Source organism: Sycon ciliatum, chromosome 4, assembly GCF_964019385.1.
Source record: "Sycon ciliatum chromosome 4, ocSycCili1.1, whole genome shotgun sequence".
Taxonomy (NCBI): domain Eukaryota; kingdom Metazoa; phylum Porifera; class Calcarea; order Leucosolenida; family Sycettidae; genus Sycon; species Sycon ciliatum.
This window is the reverse complement of record NC_088646.1, coordinates 12,244,340-12,263,241: the sequence shown is the minus strand read 5'-3', so window position 1 is coordinate 12,263,241 and position 18,902 is coordinate 12,244,340. Positions and strand designations below refer to the sequence as shown.

The following is an 18,902-nucleotide window of genomic DNA, read 5'->3' as shown; positions in this document are numbered from 1 at the left end:
ACTGTCAGCTACAACTACTTACTTACAACAATACAAGTACAACGCGAACCAGGCAGTAACAACGGCAAGACTGCCAAGACTCTTGGCAGTCTTGCTGTTGTTACCATGGTTACTGCCTGGTTCGCGTTGTACTTGTAGTTGTAAGTAAGCAAGAGCCAAGACTGGCAAGAGTACATCACCCCCGGGTGATGTACATGTACTCTTGCCTTGGTAGCAGTGCAACAATGTTGTCATGGTATTGGTAGACAGTCATCTACTCAGCGATCTACTCATCACCAGAGTGACAGAGACCAGGAGACAGGCATGGCAACATGTATGCTACACGTACAACTACAACTACAACTTACAAGACTTCTTTTTTTTTTATTAGTACAAGCCTGGCATCATTTTGAAAACTCTACGCAGGCCAGCTCAGGACTACAGTACAGCCTGGATGGAGTGAACCAGCTAGCTGAAACTCTGTTGACAGGACTTTTTCTTGTGAGCTCTTTGGTTGGGCATGGGGCCAACGGCAACGGGAGAAAACTACATGATTGTATCTTTTGTCATTGTGGCGTTGGGCAGGAATGTGAAGTTAGGTCATTGAAAGCCACTAATATACCTACTACGACCGGTGACTACCCTGATCTGGACTAAGCTCGAAACAAAATTGGCTCCGCTTCTGTAGTTGTGACGGAGCGCTACGGAGACCAGCTATATACAGAGGGTTTCTGCCTTGGAATTGATCAGCTCAACCAAGAAACTAAAGTTGCAGTGTTTCATCGTGGCATTCAAAGAGACACTACTCGCTAGCGTAACCGTGCTTCACATAGCACTCCTTGGTGCACCATTGGCGTGGTGGAGCCATGGCCGAGCAGCCAGGGTATGGCGAGGGTTATATCAAGCAAATTATCAAGACTGTGCTGACGAATGTGCAGAAGGAGTGCCATGCACGGGGAGAGAGTGTATCCGATACACTGGTGGCTTTCGTCGTAAGTCAGGCATTCTTAGTCTCAGTCCCAGTTTTCGTGCATTTCTTTCTATCTTCCCCTCGGAGGACACAGTACTGTTGAAGCGGTGCTCTTCCTCGAACTGACATGTCACATGACTGTAGGCACAGAAATGACCAATCGCATTGCACCTAGTGATGTAGGCTGATCGAACACGAGTACGAGTGTTTTGATTACATATCTGACCTGCACCCAAGCTTGTAAACTCATACCGAACTAATTACTTATAAAATACTTCGCGAAGGGCTGTGATTGGCTGATGGAACATGAACACGGCTGTTTTGATTGGATTTCTGACATGAACACACACTTCGATCTCCCTGTCACACTTGAAAGCACGACTCGGCCTTCTCGAGTAAAACAAGCGAGCTTTTCGGTAAATCAAAGCCCTCGTGGAGCGGGCTTTGATCGTAAAATCAAAGCCTGCCTGGGCGGGCTTTGATGGGATAATCAAAGCCTGATCAGTAAGTATGAAGTTCTAGCATGCCTTGATCGCCTCATCTAGGCCCTGCTATATGTACAATCGGCCTCTGAAAACCCATGCTTCCTATAGAGGTTACTAGTATACGATTACATCAGCAGTCGAGATGCTTTTGCGAAGTCGCGAACTCACGGCACAGCGCTACACTTGCACTAGCGACTCACGCTGTATACTTAGCGGGAAGTTAGTGCCCATTAGAAAATCCGCTGACTCGCCCCATGAAGTCACTCGCGTAACCTCTATACACACTGGGGGGAGGGGGGGGGGGCGGAGAAACCAAAGACGAGGAAATGCACATTCATGGGGAGTTCACAGAGAGGTGCTATGCTGCTCAATATGTACAGTAGCAAATCCTAAACATGTCTGACCAATTTAAAATCAGGTTTCGAGCCTAGAGTTAGCCAAAAGCAGGCCACATCTCAGCATGGCATCCTTTAGTTTGTTTTGTCCTTGGTTTCGAATGGACAGTATAGTCTCCATGCATTTTGATCGTAGCATAAACTGAACCGAACCATCTTTAGTGAGACACTACAAAGGTCATTCAGTGCTGCGAATCTCAGTGTCAATCTCATGTGTCAGTCGCATGTATTTCAAGTTTTGCACTGTATGTGGTGTAACTGTTTCAGGTCAAGGCTCTACTTTTGAATCCTCAGAACAAGTTTGAAGGTGATGAGCTTGTTTCCGAGCCCTCGTTGAATGCAGTGGTAAAGGTGAGATGTTTGCTGGTTAACTGGACATACATGCATACATGTATACAGTGGGGCGTGCGGTGGTGTATCCAGAATTTGGCTGGGGGGGGGGGGGGGGGTCATGGCCGGGCCCAGACGACATCATGTTACTCTCCAGGCTCTCCCGGGATTACAATTTTGAAAATGAATGATGTCATTCCCGTACGCATGTGATACAGCCACCCCACGGTTACATGCAATCACACCACATGCATTTCTTCCAGCTGGACTTATTGGCAGGCATAGTGCCAGGGATGGTCTAAGACCATGACTGAGCAACAGAGGGAACCAAGTTCAAGTCCTGCTTGGCAACAGAAGGATTTTTCCTGCTGTGACGCACAGTAAATTGGGAACTTGTGGCCTGCCACGGGGGAAGCATGGGTGCAGCGAATTGGATTTTCGATCTTTGACCACTTGGTGGTGGGTCTGATCTGCTCACCTCCCACCGCTTTAGTAGCTGCATCTGCGCCTTGATCCTTGAAGGGTGGTGCTTTCCTGATCCTTGAGAGTAGTGGGCTGAGTCTGACGTGAACTATGAAACTTAAACTTCATCATGGTGACTACAGCAGTAGTCACTATTGTAGTAGTCGGGTTCTTTAGGATACTAGTACTGGACCGGTATTATTTATAGGACAAGGAAGTACAGTGACAAGCAAGGTAAAAGAGAAACATTTGCCGCAAAGGTAACAGCAGACTCCAATCCTTGGGTACTGCACAGGCGTGTATACGTGGCAGTGCACGTAACCTGTGTTAATGCGTAACGCAAGGGTTACACGTGCCCAAGAATAGAACAATGCATACGTCATTGCATGCTGCGACAACTACGGCAGTGAGGTTACTCCGTCTCTAACTCTGCAGGTCTTGCCAGACACGTGTGCGGTCTAACAATGCAATATGTTTTTATGTCTTTAGGGAACAAGTTTTCCAAGAATCAGTGCATTGGGTTTTCCAAGAATCTGTTGCTGGACTGGTTTCCCGACAAAAGAAGCTAAAACTGGCCCCGCTATTGGAATGTGATGCAATATGCCAAGTCTGCTGCTTTTTAGCAGGAAATACCAATTATTTCACCGGCCTGTTTCTTTTCTTCTGTTTGCAGCGTGCCGTGGACTGGATAATGGACAAAGAGGGTGCAGCCATGGACACCATCAAAATGCAGGTCTATTTCGACACAAACTACGTGTCCAGAAGTAAGTGAGCTATTGTCATATATTGCATCACATCATTAGTGTTGCTGGCCCATGCATGACCCTGGACATGGTGCATGGAGAAGATACACCGACTACAGCGAAACCTGTCTAAGGCGACCCCTCAAGGGACTTTACAAATGTGGTCCCGTGTACAGGTGGTCTCCTTATCCCCGGATCATTTGATTGGAAATAAGTTCAAATAACATCCATTGGTCCTGGTTGTAGTGGTCCTCTAGGACAGGTGGTCGCCTTATCAGAGTGGTCGCCTTGACAGGTTTACTGTGTACATGTAAGCATCTCATGTGCAGTGATATTGGCGTTAGCGGCATTATATTTCAAGGATTCTCCAAGTGCAAATGGATGCCTATCAATGGGAGTCTTCTGTCTTCTAGTGTTGGCCAGTGTAATTCCCCTTCATGAACAGAACAGTGCTGTCCAGGGTTGCTGCTGCATGATGATTCGTGACACTAGCAATACGAACACTCGGCTCTGCATCCTGAACAGAGTGGTACAGCTGTACTGCTCTCTTCATTGGAGCAACTATCACCGGCCCACACTGCAGTATTGAGCAGCCAGGCACTCAAGCAAGTATGGCAGCTGATACCATGTGACCATGGCAACCATTTCACACAGATAGATCAATATTATAGAATGGTATTATCATAGAGATTGTTCGGTGACAAACGGGCTACCCAACTGTGTTGGATGGACCAGTTGTCGAGTGGTTGTTCATCCGGGTCACGGAAACAGTTGCATTGCCGGATAGGTGACATGGCAGAGAGCGGGTGAGGGCGAGAGTATGTAGTTAGATTACCAAAGAACACTTTGCCGGTTTATTACAAGTATGGTTAGATCGACAATCATTGGCATGTCTATATGGTGTATGTGTGTGTGTGTGTATGTGTGTTTTAGAGACATTCTTCAAAGAGCATCGTGGTGTTTTGAAGCAGTCTGCGGCTGGCGTTCTTCGTGAAATCCTGGACTCTCGTGCCCGCACGGTAGTGGAAATGGATGGTAAGCCGCATCATGACTATCATGACTATCATGTACCGGCAAACAAGCAAAAAGAGCAAAAAGAGCAAAAAGAGCTGTGCGATTAGAAATGGAGTTAACACCAGCTATTGTATTTAACATCTGTTTGTTATAGCCAAGGCACTCTTCGCATGGCTGGAAGATAACATGCAGGCCCTCAACAAGTGCTACATTGCTGCATGTACTTCGTATCCAATCCAGCAAGGAGGAGCGTGTGTCGTGTCCGGTGCTATTTGTAGACTGAAATTTGTGACAAGACCTCCATGCACGCCTTTAATCCACCTTTGAGAGAGTATGTCAAGGATCCCGCACGATTTCAGAAACTGTTCGCCTTACATCATCAGTTCGCGAGGGTGGTGAATTCACTGCTCTTACTCTAGACCCTCAATTTCATGCATTTCTATTTCTTTCTTTCTTGATACTCTAATTTCAGAAATTTTCGGTGCTCAATATTTTCGGTATGAGGGCAAACGGGCAGGTTAGGTAAACGGAAATTTTAGGTACAGAGAAGCAGTTCCGTATTGGATTGTGTGTGTTAGTGTTTGTTCGGTGTATTGAAATTTTAGGTATGAAACAGACGCACCGAAAGTACTGAAAATAAAAGTACACCGAAAATGTGTGAAATTACAGTATCTCCGTCTGCTTTCACAATCCTCCCCCTCTTACATTGGTGCTCTGGTACTATTGGGCGATCCAACTTAAAACAAGAATATAACAATAGCACTGTATGCATATATTAGAAATGTAATGCGCCGATAAGCAGTTATGATGCAGCTATCAACGGGCACAACCTACATGTACCTTGCAAAACACAGGGATTTACCTTTTGGAGTGCACACACATGACATGTTTGTGTGTGTGTGTGTGTGCGCGTGTGCGTGTGTGCGTGTGTGTGTGTGTGTGTGTTTGTACGTGTGTGTATGCATGCATGTGTACGTGCGTGTGTGTGCATTCGCGTATGTGTACGTGCGTGCTTGTGTGTCTATGCATGCTGTCATATGCAGCTCTGTACAGAAAAGTGCTGACGTACATCCTCCTCAAGTCATCCCTTGGTTCCTCTACTGACATGGTGGTGCTTAGAGAAACCACTGGTAAGGCAGTCACTATGAACTTGCAATTCCATCTAACAGAAAATCAACAACGAGAGAGCTTGGAAGCTCAGGGCCCTACGCTATGCTTTTTTGCCTAGCGAGAGTCAACTTTCTCTTTGCATTCGAGGGTAATACGACACCGTCTACCACCTTGATGATCTAGGCAAAAATAGCATAGGGATGTTATAAATTTTTCATTTCTCCTATTATTTTTAAGACATAACCTGGGATTCGAACCCACACTACCGCCCTGCATGCATTCTCCGATACCGCATACATACTCATTTTTCCAAGTCGCTTCACGTTATGATTTTGCATTTGAAAGCCCTATTTGAATATTGTGACCAGCTGTCTTTGATTATTGTGGCCAGCTGTCTTTGATGGTACGGAACGGGATAGCGCCAGGCATGCCGATGCTGTCCTTGATGGTACGGGATAGCGCCAGGCATGCCAATGACACAAACAAACAAACAAACACGGAATTAAAGTTGTGTGGACCCTGGCTAGCGCCAGACGTTACTGAAGTAACGTCTTTTGCATAGCTACGGGAATAAAACATGGTAGTACGCTGTCGAACGTCAGAATAAAGGCTGTGCAATAAATGTCTGTTTTCTTTTCTTTTTTGACAATGTCAATAATGTCATCATTTGAGGGGTCCAATGATCCAATCCATTCATTGCATGATGTCATGGCCATGCAATCTGTCGTGCGTGCGTGCATGCATGCGTGCGTGTGGGTGTGCGTGCATGTGTGTGTGTGTGTGTGTGTGTGTGTGTGCGTGGGTGTGCATGTGTGTGGGTGTGCATGCGTGTGTGCATGTGTGTGTGTGCGTGTGTAGCTGCTCTTCAGAGCGTTCTGCCGCAATCTGAAGTTGGGACTTTGCTGCCATTGTCTCGAGAGCAGAAGCAGAATCAACTTAACGAGCTTACCCTCGTCGTGACCGGAATCCGACTGTTCAACAAGACTGTTGGCAAAGGGGGAGTTGGTATCGTTGATGGTAAGGAAACCTAACACTATAGAGGTTAGTCATGATTACATCATTCTCTAGTCATGTGACAGCATGGATTCTATTCATTACATCAGCATCATCAGCATAGGATCATGTCATGTGATAGTGTAGAAAGGCTAGTCATTACATCCCCCCCCCCCCCCCCGTCCCGGGTCATGTGATAATATAGAGGCTTTTCATTACAATCATTGCTTACAATCACATCACATCACTCTCTGGTCATGTGCACGGCCCACATGTGGCCTCAGGTCAATGACAGTAAACTGTGACTACACCGGCACTCTTTGAACGATAGGAATAGCTCCGTAAACTTTCTCTCTCACTAACTAACAGTCTGTTCTCCTATTCCTATTTGTCTCTGTAGTGACAGAGGTGCTGGCAGACGGACTACCTGCAGCCACAGACAGAGCAGCAGCTGATGTGGAGGAGATTGAGTATGATTGTTTCAAGATAACCGGTAAGGGCTAGAACAGTCAAAGCCTTCACTGGGATAACTATGCGAATCAAGAGTCATGTTTTCCCGAGAGCTCATATGGGACTTAAGGTGCCACTTAAGGTGCCACACATATTAAAAAATGTAACTCAATATGGAGTTTTGGCGCATATCACTACTCCTTTTGAGGGATAGTTGTAGTATGGTCAGAGTATGGTCAGCTGATCCGGTGAATAGTGGTACACGTACATGTAGCCATTCGTGTTGCTCGTTAAATATTATATTTTGGTTTATGGTGTGGCGGCTTTAGAGTTGGTGGTTTTGCTTAAAACACTATTTCATCCTGTGCCGGTATACCCTAGCAATGCTAGTATATTTCAGCAGTTTTCTACCCGACCTGTCAGAGTGCATTGTGTATCATATTACATGACTGTATAGTCTTTATCCGTTGCTTATGTCTCTATCTCCAGCCTTAGCCGAGCACATTGCCAAACCCAGCAACATCGAAGCGAGACGAGAGGAATACGAGAGGTGCATCGAGGCCATTGCCAACCTTCGGCAGAGGCTGGCATTCGCTCGCTTGATATCGGTAAGCGACATCATCGGAGCATGTCGGAATGGATGAGCAACTATGAGCTGCCGGCACACTGTTGTAGCTCATCATGTGTACGACTGTACGTGGCAAGGCTTTCTTGGGGTTTTGCAACACAGATTGAATGTAGAACTTTGTACTCTTCGCAAAGTTTCACATTTTCTGGATGGTTGTTTCTTGTAAAATCCAGACCATTGTTTTACATGGTTTCCTGTGGTCTTTGTGGACAGTATTCCCAGCCTAATGTGCTATATCGGGTCATCCTGCAATATCCTATTCGACTGTGTGGTTGTGATGAACATGGTGTTCAGCTGACGCCGATCCCAGCTTTCTGCATTACCTCCTTTCACAGGATGCAATTGAAGAGAGCAGCACCCAGGTATACAAGAACCTCGGCCAGTATAGACAGAAACTTCAAGAGATGCAGACAGTCGTCAAATCCAGCAGGAGCGTAGCAACTGCGGAAGTTTATGTAAGCCTCTACATGTGCACATGAAATAATGTGTGCACGACCAGTGTTACAAGTCTGGGGTTGATATAAGGCGAACTATTACCCGGTAAATGTAAGAATTGGACAAACATGTTCTTAGTGTTGGCCAGATAAGGGACTTTTGCCGGATAGTGTTGGGTCTGTTGCCAACGGGCTCGGCTGCTTGAAGGTGTAATGTTGTACCTACCACCTTTGTTGGTTTCAGGGTTAACGTACTTTCTATTAATTTTGAGGTGTCATACCTGTTAACCATGGACTTCTTCTGGCTAGATTAACTCTTGTGTAATCAATGGTGCTAGTGAAGCTGATACTAGATCCATTCTGACTTAGCCACCCGCACTAGTAGCAGCAAGTCACTGATTGCCTTTACTGGGGCGGGGGTAAATGCAGTTGGATCCCGGGACGGATACCCTGACGCCGTCAATCCTTTTTCCGTGCCTTATCCTCACCCACTTACTGTGGTGTGGTGAGCCCATCAGTGGGATCATTTGCAAGTTCACCCAAAGTTTGGGGATTTCAGGGGATGTCGGCCGTTGGGCGGTTCAATAGCCAGTTGAGTCATCTTTCCAAAATTCCTTTTGAGTCTCTCTCCCCTCTCCCGGGGAGACCCACGTGACCAGTTTTGGCAGTGAGCAGTACAAGTACAAGTACCGTGTGACAAGGGAAGGTTTGCTGCTTTTCATTGTCTAGTACTTCAAGTATCAGAGTTGTATGATCAGAGTTGTATGATCAGAGTTGTATGATCAGAGTTGTATGATCAGAGTTGTATGATCAGAGTTGTATGATCAGAGTTGTATGATCAGAGTTGTATGATCAGAGTTGTATGATCAGAGTTGTATGATCAGAGTTGTATGATCAGAGTTGTATGATCAGAGTTGTATGATCAGAGTTGTATGATCAGAGTTGTATGATCAGAGTTGTATGATCAGAGTTGTATGATCTGCAGCTGCAACAGTTGATTGGAACATAATCAGTGATACACGTACATTTTCTAAAGACCTAGTTGGGCGGCTTGTGCCAGAAATCTCCCCGTGTAGAGTCAATTGTACATGTATACACTGAGCTTGAAAATGAACATGTCGGCAAAATCTGCCTCTCCACCGTGGCCTGTACTTCATCAGTCCTGTTGCTGAGCTTTGAGTGACTGGGTTTGTTTTTTGAATTGTCATAACTTGTTGCAATTCATCCCCAATTTAAAACATGTTCTTGCTTCATTGCTGTTCTTCTGTGTGTGTGTGTGTGTGTGTGTGTGTGTGTGTGTGTGTGTGTGTGTGTGTGTGTGTGTGTGTGTGTGTGTGTGTGTGTGTGTGTGTGTGTGTGTGTGTGCGTGTGTGTGTGTGCGTGTGTGTGTGTGTGTGTGTGTGTGTGTGTTTGCACAGCCAAAGTTCCGTGATCTTGCCCTTGCCTGGGGTGGTATGCAAGAGGAGATGGTCTTTCTTGGAGTGTTGGAGGGTATGGCTGCTGGGCTCTCAGAATATTGCAAGGTAAGAACAATAGCTCTGTATTGACTGGTGTGTGTGTGTAAGTATGGGAGGGGGGGGGGGTGAGAAGGAGCATATATTATAGATTTTCTCCTTGCCACCCCCCCCCCCCCCCACACACACACAAACACACATCACACATCACACAATGATATGAAATGTGAAACCAACAGCCTTCCAACTTGCAAGGTTCAAGGTTTCTTAGGAAAGAAAGATGCGAAGAAAAGGCAGGACATCAGTTTGATCTGGGTCAAGAGTAATGCTCCATCAAGGTCACTTAACCAGGGGGGGGGGGGAGGAGGTGGGGCATGGCACAACACTGACAGAGGCTGATAAGATGTGCAGCAACTCGGCGCTTGACGCCACAGCATCTACAAGTCACAGACCAGTAAATTTCCAGCTTGAAAGTCTCACCGAATAGTTATAAGGAACAAGGCCAAAATGGGAAAGTAGGCACAATAGAGACAAGTTGGAGCCAACTTTCATGGCTACAAGAAATGCTACTTATAAAAGTTGCTAGTGTAGATGATGATGAGCCAGCCGTAAGTCCATGCCAAACTAGGGGTTTTACTATTTGAAAGTGCAAAGCAAAAAAACAACCATCAGCAAAGCTGCATGGCCAAGTCCAAGCGTGCTGGCCCCTCAAACCAGGGGTCGATGGATCGAGGAAAAAACCCACCTTGGGAGGCTAAACAATTATTAACCTCTTATTCCGCAGGTTTTCTTGGAGGATTTTGCTGATGATAAACTCGAGGCTGATCTGGACTTGTCTGCGGTGAAGACGGACGCCATGCGAGCGGATGAGGTCAGTACGTGTACAATGCATTTATCAAAACAAGCACCACGGAGTCATTGCAGCTATTTGGCCTTCCCATGCACCGTGTCCAGCAGACTCGGTGCGCGCCTGGGTGGGTTGTCAGTGTACTATCAATGTATTTCCGTGCACGCATGGCACTGCTGCCATGGTCTGACTTCTCTCTTGTCATTCCTGCACTCTATCGCTTTCTTGCAATGCTGCAGAACAGTGCAGACGAGGCGAAGATCAGTGGACCTCTTGGCGAGCAAGTGCGCCTGTTTGAGCCAAAGCAGGTGATCAACTTTTCAGCGATGCAGACAGAATTCAAGGTAACGTTAGGACCCAATTCTAATGAACTGTTGGCAACTTCATGTCTTTCCAATGCAGAACTTGTTCCATGGTTAGGAGAGTGCCTGAGCATGATTGGGTGGCAGACAGGCCATCATGGGAGAGAAGATGCCAGCAATGTGAAGGTCAACACTGGCTGTGGAGCCTGTGTGAGCTACTAAAGACCTCCTGCTGCATTGAGCTTGACATTGTGAGGAGCCACTTCCTAAGAAAGGTTTCAAACGTGTTCATTTCCCGATCATGCAGGGATTCTGTGCCTATTCGCTTGCAGTAGGACAGGGCCTGCTCATCCCGGGAGATCCAAACATTGGAATTCTTTCATTCAACGGACTCTACTACAGCTTTTCGTCCAAAGAAGCTGCAACGGACTTCTCCTACGCACCATACAAGTAAGCTTCCTTTAATTGCATGTATCGTATCCGCTTCTCAGACCAAATATTTGGCCACGACCTTGAAGGTGGCCTGTATAATTATGGTATTTGTGTATATACAGTGTACCCAGGGTCACCTATGTCTGTTGTACGTGCTGTACATGCTGTTGCCTCTTGGTTAGATTCATATCAACAATAACTGAGCTGTGCAGGGAGAGAGCATACCTGATTCCTCTGCTCTCACTGCATTCCAAGTTTTCCGGGATGGCACCTAAACTGGTAAGACGCACAGCTACAGTACAGTACAGTGAATCATCGTGAATGGAGATTTAATTATCTGAATTGTGACATCCACGGGATATATTAGTGTTGGGTGACTAGGCAGTGTCACAACACTCCATTTCTGTTTTCTTCAAGGCATTCAGTATTCTTCAGAATTCCCAAACTCCATTGCAGCGTATTTCTTGCACTTGAAAACACCGCCATTCCGGCAACAGGCTCTCAGCTGCACCAAATAAATAACTTTGCCAATATTTCGCCCATTGGGCATCATCAGGGCATTGAGGAAGGGGAGGCAAAAAAAATACGAAATATAAAGACGAATAATGCAGGCATCTGATGCCCAATGGGCGAAATATTGGCAAAGTTATTTATTTGGTGCAGCTGAGAGCCTGTTGCCGGAATGGCGGTGTTTTCAAGTGCATTCAGTATTGCCCAAGAATGGTTTGAATAAAGCCCAATGGTCAATGACACGTACAGTCCTGGCCAGAGGAATTCAACCTCATGAATAAAATAGGCGCTAGCCGGCCCTAACACCACATGCACACTGCCCTGAAAACTTGAGCACGGCGCTACTTTATGATTCATGGGGTCGAGTTTCTCCGGCCAGAACTGTGCATGCATAGCTGTGTTATCTGCCTTGATCTTCATATGTAATAGAATGTGTGTTTGTCTGTTGTGGCGACAGGGACCATCCTCTGCTACGCTGTCCAAACCAGTGACACGCTGTGACGCGGGCATACAGACCGACGTCCATGCACCAACGATGGGTGGTATCGACAGGTCGTACGAATGGAACGAGTGGATATTGCGATCACAAGCCATCAAGCTGGTGAGAGCCACGTCATATTTTTGTCTTTTTCTGATACCATGGATCCGAGTGTTTCTGGATTGTGATGTAGATGGTATAGTGAGCAATGATAATTATGATATGTGGCTGGTGTTGGTGGACTGTATTTCTTCCCATATTCGGCATGTTGCCATGCTCAAAATCTACACAGCCACGGTCTGGATGAAAATCTATCTTTAGCAATGTCCTTGGTTGTGTGCATTGAATTAGCCAAGAAGCTGACAACTTGGCAGTGTTCTACGTGTAAACTATAAGCGACTATCTGTGTAGACATTGTGCCCGAGAATTTGGTAGCTTTCACATGCATGAAGTGCCCATGATTGTGTACTGAAGTAACATTACAGAAGTTTTTTTTATGGCTGCTGATACTGAAACAGTGGATACCATGAGCATGATTTGTTCGTGAAAGGAAAGGAGGCTTAGTCATAATGAACTGTTGGTAAGGTAATTATTCACACTTGAAAGAAGGAATCAAATTGTTTCTGCTGTAACTCTGAGTTTCACAGTTTTACCGATCGTCAGACAGCAACTTGACTACAATTATTCAAAGATGTCATTGATAGGCTGCAGCAAGCTTGCATCATAGCGCGAGTGAATGATATGGGACAATAGTGGGATGTGCACATGGGTGAGTTGGGTGGGGTGATGTAAACATTGGCACAAACAGAATACACTTTAATAGGCTTAGGATAATTTATAGTAGTTTCTGACCATGGTATGCTCTTGATGCGGGATGCGTTGTGGCTGATAATACTACCACTTCTTACAGGCTAATATCAGGCAGAAGGTCACTCATTCAACACAGACCACGCTATCGTATCACAGACGAGATGCTGATACTCAAGTCTACTTGCCAAAGTGAGTGGGACCTCTAGCCATCACACGGCCAAGCATGGTCCACCAATCTCTGCAGTCCCTGTGGCTATAATGCTATGCAACACACTTTGTTCCACTGCTCTAGAACCGTTGCACATCATGTCATGGTGGTGAACTAGCATATTTGCATACGAGCGTTAAGTGTACAGAGTAAGTCGGCGAACTCGCTTATGGGAGCTAAGTATACAGCGCAAGACGGCAGTAAGTTTAAGTGAGTTGAGACTTCCAAGCCTTTAGGGCACGATGGAGTGTCTTGATGACGCATAAGTCATCCAGAAAATGTCATGCGGTAGATAGATACTCCCTACGAGACAATGACCTTAGCATTGCGCCATATTTACTTCGAGTATGAAGCCAGCAACCCTGCTTTGAATGCAGGATCTCAGGTAGCCAATTGATCACACCTCCAATGTTTTGTTTTGGTTTCGATCACGTGTCCAGGGAGCAAACAACGCAAACACGCCGGCAGAAGAACACGGATGTCCCCAAGCCTGCAGTATACGTTGCTGGACTGCGTGGCTCGGAGCAGAATATGGCCCAGCCAGCCAAGTATGATCTGACGCCGAGTATCCATATTGACAAGATCACTGAGGACTTGGAGCCCAAGTACCTGAATCCTGATGATCTGTAACAAAACATTTCCTGTGCAGGTTCCTTGGAAATCTGGAGCAGCCTGCCGCGTTTTTGGCGTGCGATGACGTGTAAAGTTTCTCGTTTTCAGGTGCAGCGGAGAATATGGATAACTGGATTGTGAGTAAAAGGCAATCCGTGTGCATGCACTTGACATGTCTTGAAAGAACAAAACCTGATGCTTGTATTTTCTGTACTTTGAGAAAATAAATTAGGCACTTGTGAGTCATGATGCCGACATGTCAACCGACGATGATGAATATCTAAGATTTTTTTTAAATAAAAAGAGTGATTGAGGTCAGCTCACGTGACCACATGGTTTGTAGGTTTGTAAGTTTGGTTCAGTGCTGGTAGCAGAGACTCAGAGTGTGTTTTGTGTGGCAGCAAACACATTGATGTGTGAGTGTACCATGCACTCTGCACATGGTGAACTGGTCCAGTTCTCTTGATCGCGTGCTAGACAAATACTAGGCATGTGTTGTTGAAAGTAGGTGTGTCGGTAAGATGCATTGGTGTAGAAATCCGACTAGATTGCTTAAAGGGGAAGTTAAGGCTAAAATCAAAATTTCACCAGTTATAGTCTTCCGGGTGCTGAGTCGAATGGTCTTGGTCCGCGGAAGCTGAGACGTTCCCTTCCTACTTTAATCTTAATCGAACTCGCGCACTTCCACCGAAACTGGGTGACTGCGCCCTACTAGATGGGGATTTGTATGCAAAATGTCACTAAAAGCGCAATTTCGTTCTTATAAAAGCACGGATGACCGCGATTGGCCCATATGTTGTAGTCTTTTGGACGCTGAGTCGACTGGTTTTGGTCCGAAAAGGCTGCGATGCAGCGTTCAGCCCTTATTCCCAATCGAACATGCTTGAACAAGCGGTCACTGACGTGCTCCTGCGTACACCAGTCACCTGGTCACCGTGCCTGCAGGGTACAACTTACAGCCTGTTTTGACCTTTTTTAGGTGCAGTCCTGTCACTCGAGTTGAACCTTGGTGTGAAAGTTTAAGTTGTTGCCTGCTGGCGCTATGACGAGGTGACTTGGGCACGCAGGGGCACGTGACCGCTTGTTCAACCATGTTCGATTGGGAATAAAGGAAGAACGCTGCATCGCAGCTTTCTCGGACCAAAACCAGTCAACTCAGCGTCCAAAAGACTACAACATATGGGCCAATCGCGGTCGTCCGTGCTTTATAAGAACGAAATGGCGCTTTTAGTGACATTTTGCATACAAATCCCCATCTAGTAGGGCGCAGTCACCCAGTTTCGGTGGAAGTGCGCGAGTTCGATTGGGATTAAAGTAGGAAGGGAGCGTCTCAGCTTCCTCGGACCACGACCATTCGACTCAGCATCCCGAAGACTACAACTGGTGAAATTTTGATTTTAGCCTTAACTTCCCCTTAAAAAACATAAAACATCCGTTGTATGCCTGGTGCGTGTATGTGTTCCTGGGCATGTACCAAACTCCAATACATACTCTGGATGTACTTTCTGTAAGTTTCTGACGAGCATGGCATCACAGTACATGATGTACAATTCTACGAAGAATCCCCCCCCCCCCCCCCCCCCAGGCCCCACACTCACACACAGATAACCGTTTTTTTTAGGGAAAGTCATGTTGATACAGTTAACTTTTGCCGAGTAACGACTCGATCATGCTTGGGGAAAGTGTAGTTATTTGCAAGTTGTCGTTCTCCATGAGGCTGCAAGTATGCATGTATGTGGTCAGCTAGTAGGTCTGAAGATAGTGTCGTTATTCGTGAGTTGTTCTCATACCCAAGGTCGTTATTCACGAGGTTGACTGTACTGTACTGTACAGTAGAAAGTACAGCACAGCATAGTACAGTGCTGTACTGTGCTGTGCTGTGCTGTGAGTGTCATTGAACTGATGCGTTCTGCTGTACGTATATTGTCACTTTGTATCATCGTTTGCTAAATGGAATTGTTAGAGTCCACCAACTACTAGTAAACCAGATTTGGAACAGTCAGACATGCACAATTTAGCACCAGACTGACGAGGAGTACTGAGACATTCCATGGCATGAACGGTACGCTTGAGCACTGCTCAATACCTACCGCTATCCGACGACCTTCCAACTTGGATGGTTCATGTATACTTGTGATAGTTCCAAAGAGGGGAAGGTAAGCGCCATCAGTACTCCTTGGTACTAGATTGTGCATGTCTGACTCACGGTTCAAAATCTGGTTTAGTTGGTGGACCGTCTAACCGACTCTAACGCATTTCTCGTGCCCCAATTTTTCCACGTTATCAATTTTATATGGTACAGTATAATCATCTATCATTGTGAAATGTGTCTGAGACAGAATTCTGAGTCCTTGCACGTGTCCAATGAGCGCTAACAAAGGTGTGTGGTGTGAGAGAGAGAGAGAGAGAGACCAGTTCTGCTCCAGCGAGTGAATAGTTCAATACGGTATACCCGAAGCCTCTTGCCTTTCAATCTTGCAGCCAGTACAGAGAAGGCATGGGTCTGACCCGATGAAAGTTCTTGTGTAAAATTTCAGAGTGTTGATACGGCGTCACCAGACCGGGCTGGGTGATACGCCGCTGTTCATGCAGTTCAGTCATCATGGCAGACACTGCTAGTTACATCTGCTTATCAACTCCTGCTCGTCGCAGTCCCATTCGTCGCGCAGCTGCTGCACGCTGCGAGACTGCTCCCAGCCGTACGCCTGCACGGTGATATTTGTCTGGCACTGTATATCATCCATCTGACCATCCTGCATGCCACTATCCACATCACCCATGAGTGCATGCTTGGGCAGTGTTGTTGCTACTATTTTAGAGCAGACATAGCCAGAGCACGCCAGTCCATCCTTTAGGACCGGTAGCATAGGATTGGTGCTGTTGAAGTTCACTACCCATACTGTCTGTGGCAGGTCATCATTGCCCGGTGAGAGCGATACAACTGTCGAGTTAGCGTAAATACCATGCTGTCCACACTTTCCCAACACAGTCGTGTTCTTCACCCTGGACATACACTTTTGTGGATAATACATTAGCTCCATACAAACGTTGAAGCTCTTCATGTGGCACATCGACTGCTCGCCAAGGTCCACAGTTTGTCCGCTGCTGTCCGTGCAGTTGCTCTCCGCGTAGACCGAGAAACCCATTGGATACGGATGCGGCTGTGCCCTGCTCAGCAGTGGCCCAAGGGCAACAACAGCCAGGACCAGAAACGGAAGACAAATAGTCAATGTCGTTCTGCCACCCTCCATCCTAACAGTCGTGTTTTGTGAGACGCAAAGCCGAAGGGATTATGGCAAATCGTTCCGAAAATTATCCTCTCCAGTCGCAGGACGCGCTCAAACAGTTCTGCTAACGTTATCAGTGCCGGTAGGAAGGTGGGCCTGTACGTCACCACCTAGCTACGTAGATCTACTAAAATCCTGCTTGCAAACCGCTGAGCTATCGATCACAACAATCGACGAGAATCTCACAATCGGGACCCGGATCCGTTGACGTTGTAGACCTACCCATCTTCGATTGGCGTGTTTACATGGCTGACAGTAACTCACTGCATGCAGACTGCCACCTCTTTGTCAGCATGGTCATTGACTGGCAAGTTAGTGACAGGCAGATCACACCACTAGGCACTACCAAACCTTCGACATCTGCTTTACGATCACCATGATCACGTGCAAACGATAATGCAAGGACCCCGTAGATCTACGCGCAGCCTACCGTCCTTGCACGATATGGTCCATTATGGATAGCATTTTACCGTTCACCATGGTTCGATCGTCGGCTCGGCCTGTAGTTTTGTGTGCTTTCAAGACATGGTTGGCATTTTTGGTTTCTGACACAACGATCGACTTGTGATATCACCCAAGTTGGAATATTACCGGCTTCATTCTCCCACTAAACAGAGCTTTCTATCGTCGAAACGATACCAAACCAACGGTATTTGGGTGTATTTTGGGTGCTAGGTACGAGTACCGTTGGATTTAGGGTGGAAGGTAACCATGGCAACAGTTCCAGTGAATCAGTTATTTACTACACAACACCTCCGTGTAGATGATCCATGCTGTGCTTCACTGACGCTGCCTTCAAAATAGTCAGTGGTATGATCCATAGCCTACAAGGCTACGTGTAAGCCGCCTGGGAACTTGCATTCAGTTCATACAGGTATGATTTCACGGTAGTGAGCGAGGTAAACGTCGTCTGGTCATAGGCGGGAACCATTGCAGCCTGTGTGGTTCTGCTGCTCTTGTTTCGAAATTATGGTTTTAAAATGTAACACACTACATTGACAGAGTGATGGTCACGACAAAATAACACTCCTTGGAGAAAGAACCTTGAAAGTAAAATGAGTCCACGGGGCTAGAGCAATGGAGGTTGTGGATGAAACAAAATAGATGCCTGTAGATTCTGTAACTAACAAGACATCACCAGCCTTAGAGCCTCTCTGGAGTTTAAGGCAGAAGGACTGTGTCCAACGCAATTTGTGTATGTAGCACTCTTACGCATCTATCACATAACCACACAGTGCAGCCATGTTGGATACAACACCTGCATCTATGGGTAACATGATGTCGGCCATGTTTGTTCCACTGTCTACACGAATTTAGTCACATGACAAAAATGTGAAGCAACCATGCACTATATTGACAAGACCTGAATGGTGGAACACAGTGTGTCTCTGGGCCGACTTCACTCTTGCAGTTCAATACTCAATCCAGTAGGGCCTGCTGAAATCGTGGCCAGTCCGAATGGCGTTCGCAGGTTGGTCAGAGTACCAGTGAATCCCCTTGCCTTTGATTTGCCCGCGAGTGCTGCGTTCAGCACATCTTGCCGTTTCCCGCCGGGCCACAGCATGGGAGGATGGTAGCCAAAGAAGCCACGCAGGACTGCATCAAAGAAGCTTCCACCCTCTATTCCAAGATAGCGTGTCACCCCTTGTGTCGGCTTATACGATGGCAGGTCATTCTGCGGTGCATATGGAGGAGTGGTCTGTTGAGGAGCGTAAGTAGCTTGCCCAAACGGCCCTTCATGAGTATTGCTGACAAACGATGCCATGATCTGCGCAGCCGAGGAGCAATTATAGTTCTCCAAATAGCAGAGTGCTTCCAGGGCAAACGCTGGCCAGCTCGGGTAGGAGCCGGTTGTTCCGTGATCCGGCCGACCTGCATCACATGTCTTATAGCCAGGCCACTCATCAGCATCAGTAGCAGCAGCAGCAGCCCTGTTGCCTGTATCCCAACTGCTGCTGCTCAGCGGCCA

The 18,902-nt window shown here is 46.6% G+C and overlaps 1 protein-coding gene across 1 annotated transcript; it reads left to right on the top strand.

Moving 5' to 3' along the window:
- Positions 1-419: 419 nt before the first annotated feature.
- On the top strand, positions 420-13,964 carry LOC135814528 (cilia- and flagella-associated protein 206-like). The gene is made up of 17 exons (XM_065327654.1): positions 420-971; positions 2,097-2,180; positions 3,295-3,385; positions 4,298-4,399; positions 5,422-5,508; positions 6,347-6,505; positions 6,882-6,974; positions 7,421-7,539; positions 7,895-8,014; positions 9,412-9,516; positions 10,232-10,318; positions 10,534-10,638; positions 10,904-11,046; positions 11,211-11,307; positions 11,996-12,139; positions 12,927-13,015; positions 13,475-13,964. The coding sequence occupies exons 1-17, from the start codon at positions 846-848 to the stop codon at positions 13,662-13,664; spliced, it is 1,941 nt and encodes a 646-aa protein (XP_065183726.1). The 5' UTR covers positions 420-845; the 3' UTR covers positions 13,665-13,964.
- The last annotated feature ends 4,938 nt before the right edge of the window (positions 13,965-18,902 follow it).

Excerpts from the sequence above, each read along its gene's own strand:
- LOC135814528 (XM_065327654.1), top strand. The coding sequence starts at position 846 with ATGGCCGAGCAGCCAGGGTATGGCGAGGGTTATATCAAGCAAATTATC. Across the intron at positions 972-2,096 it reads ATACACTGGTGGCTTTCGTC|GTCAAGGCTCTACTTTTGAA; the intron begins GTAAGTCAGGCA and ends TAACTGTTTCAG. Across the intron at positions 7,540-7,894 it reads CATTCGCTCGCTTGATATCG|GATGCAATTGAAGAGAGCAG; the intron begins GTAAGCGACATC and ends CTCCTTTCACAG.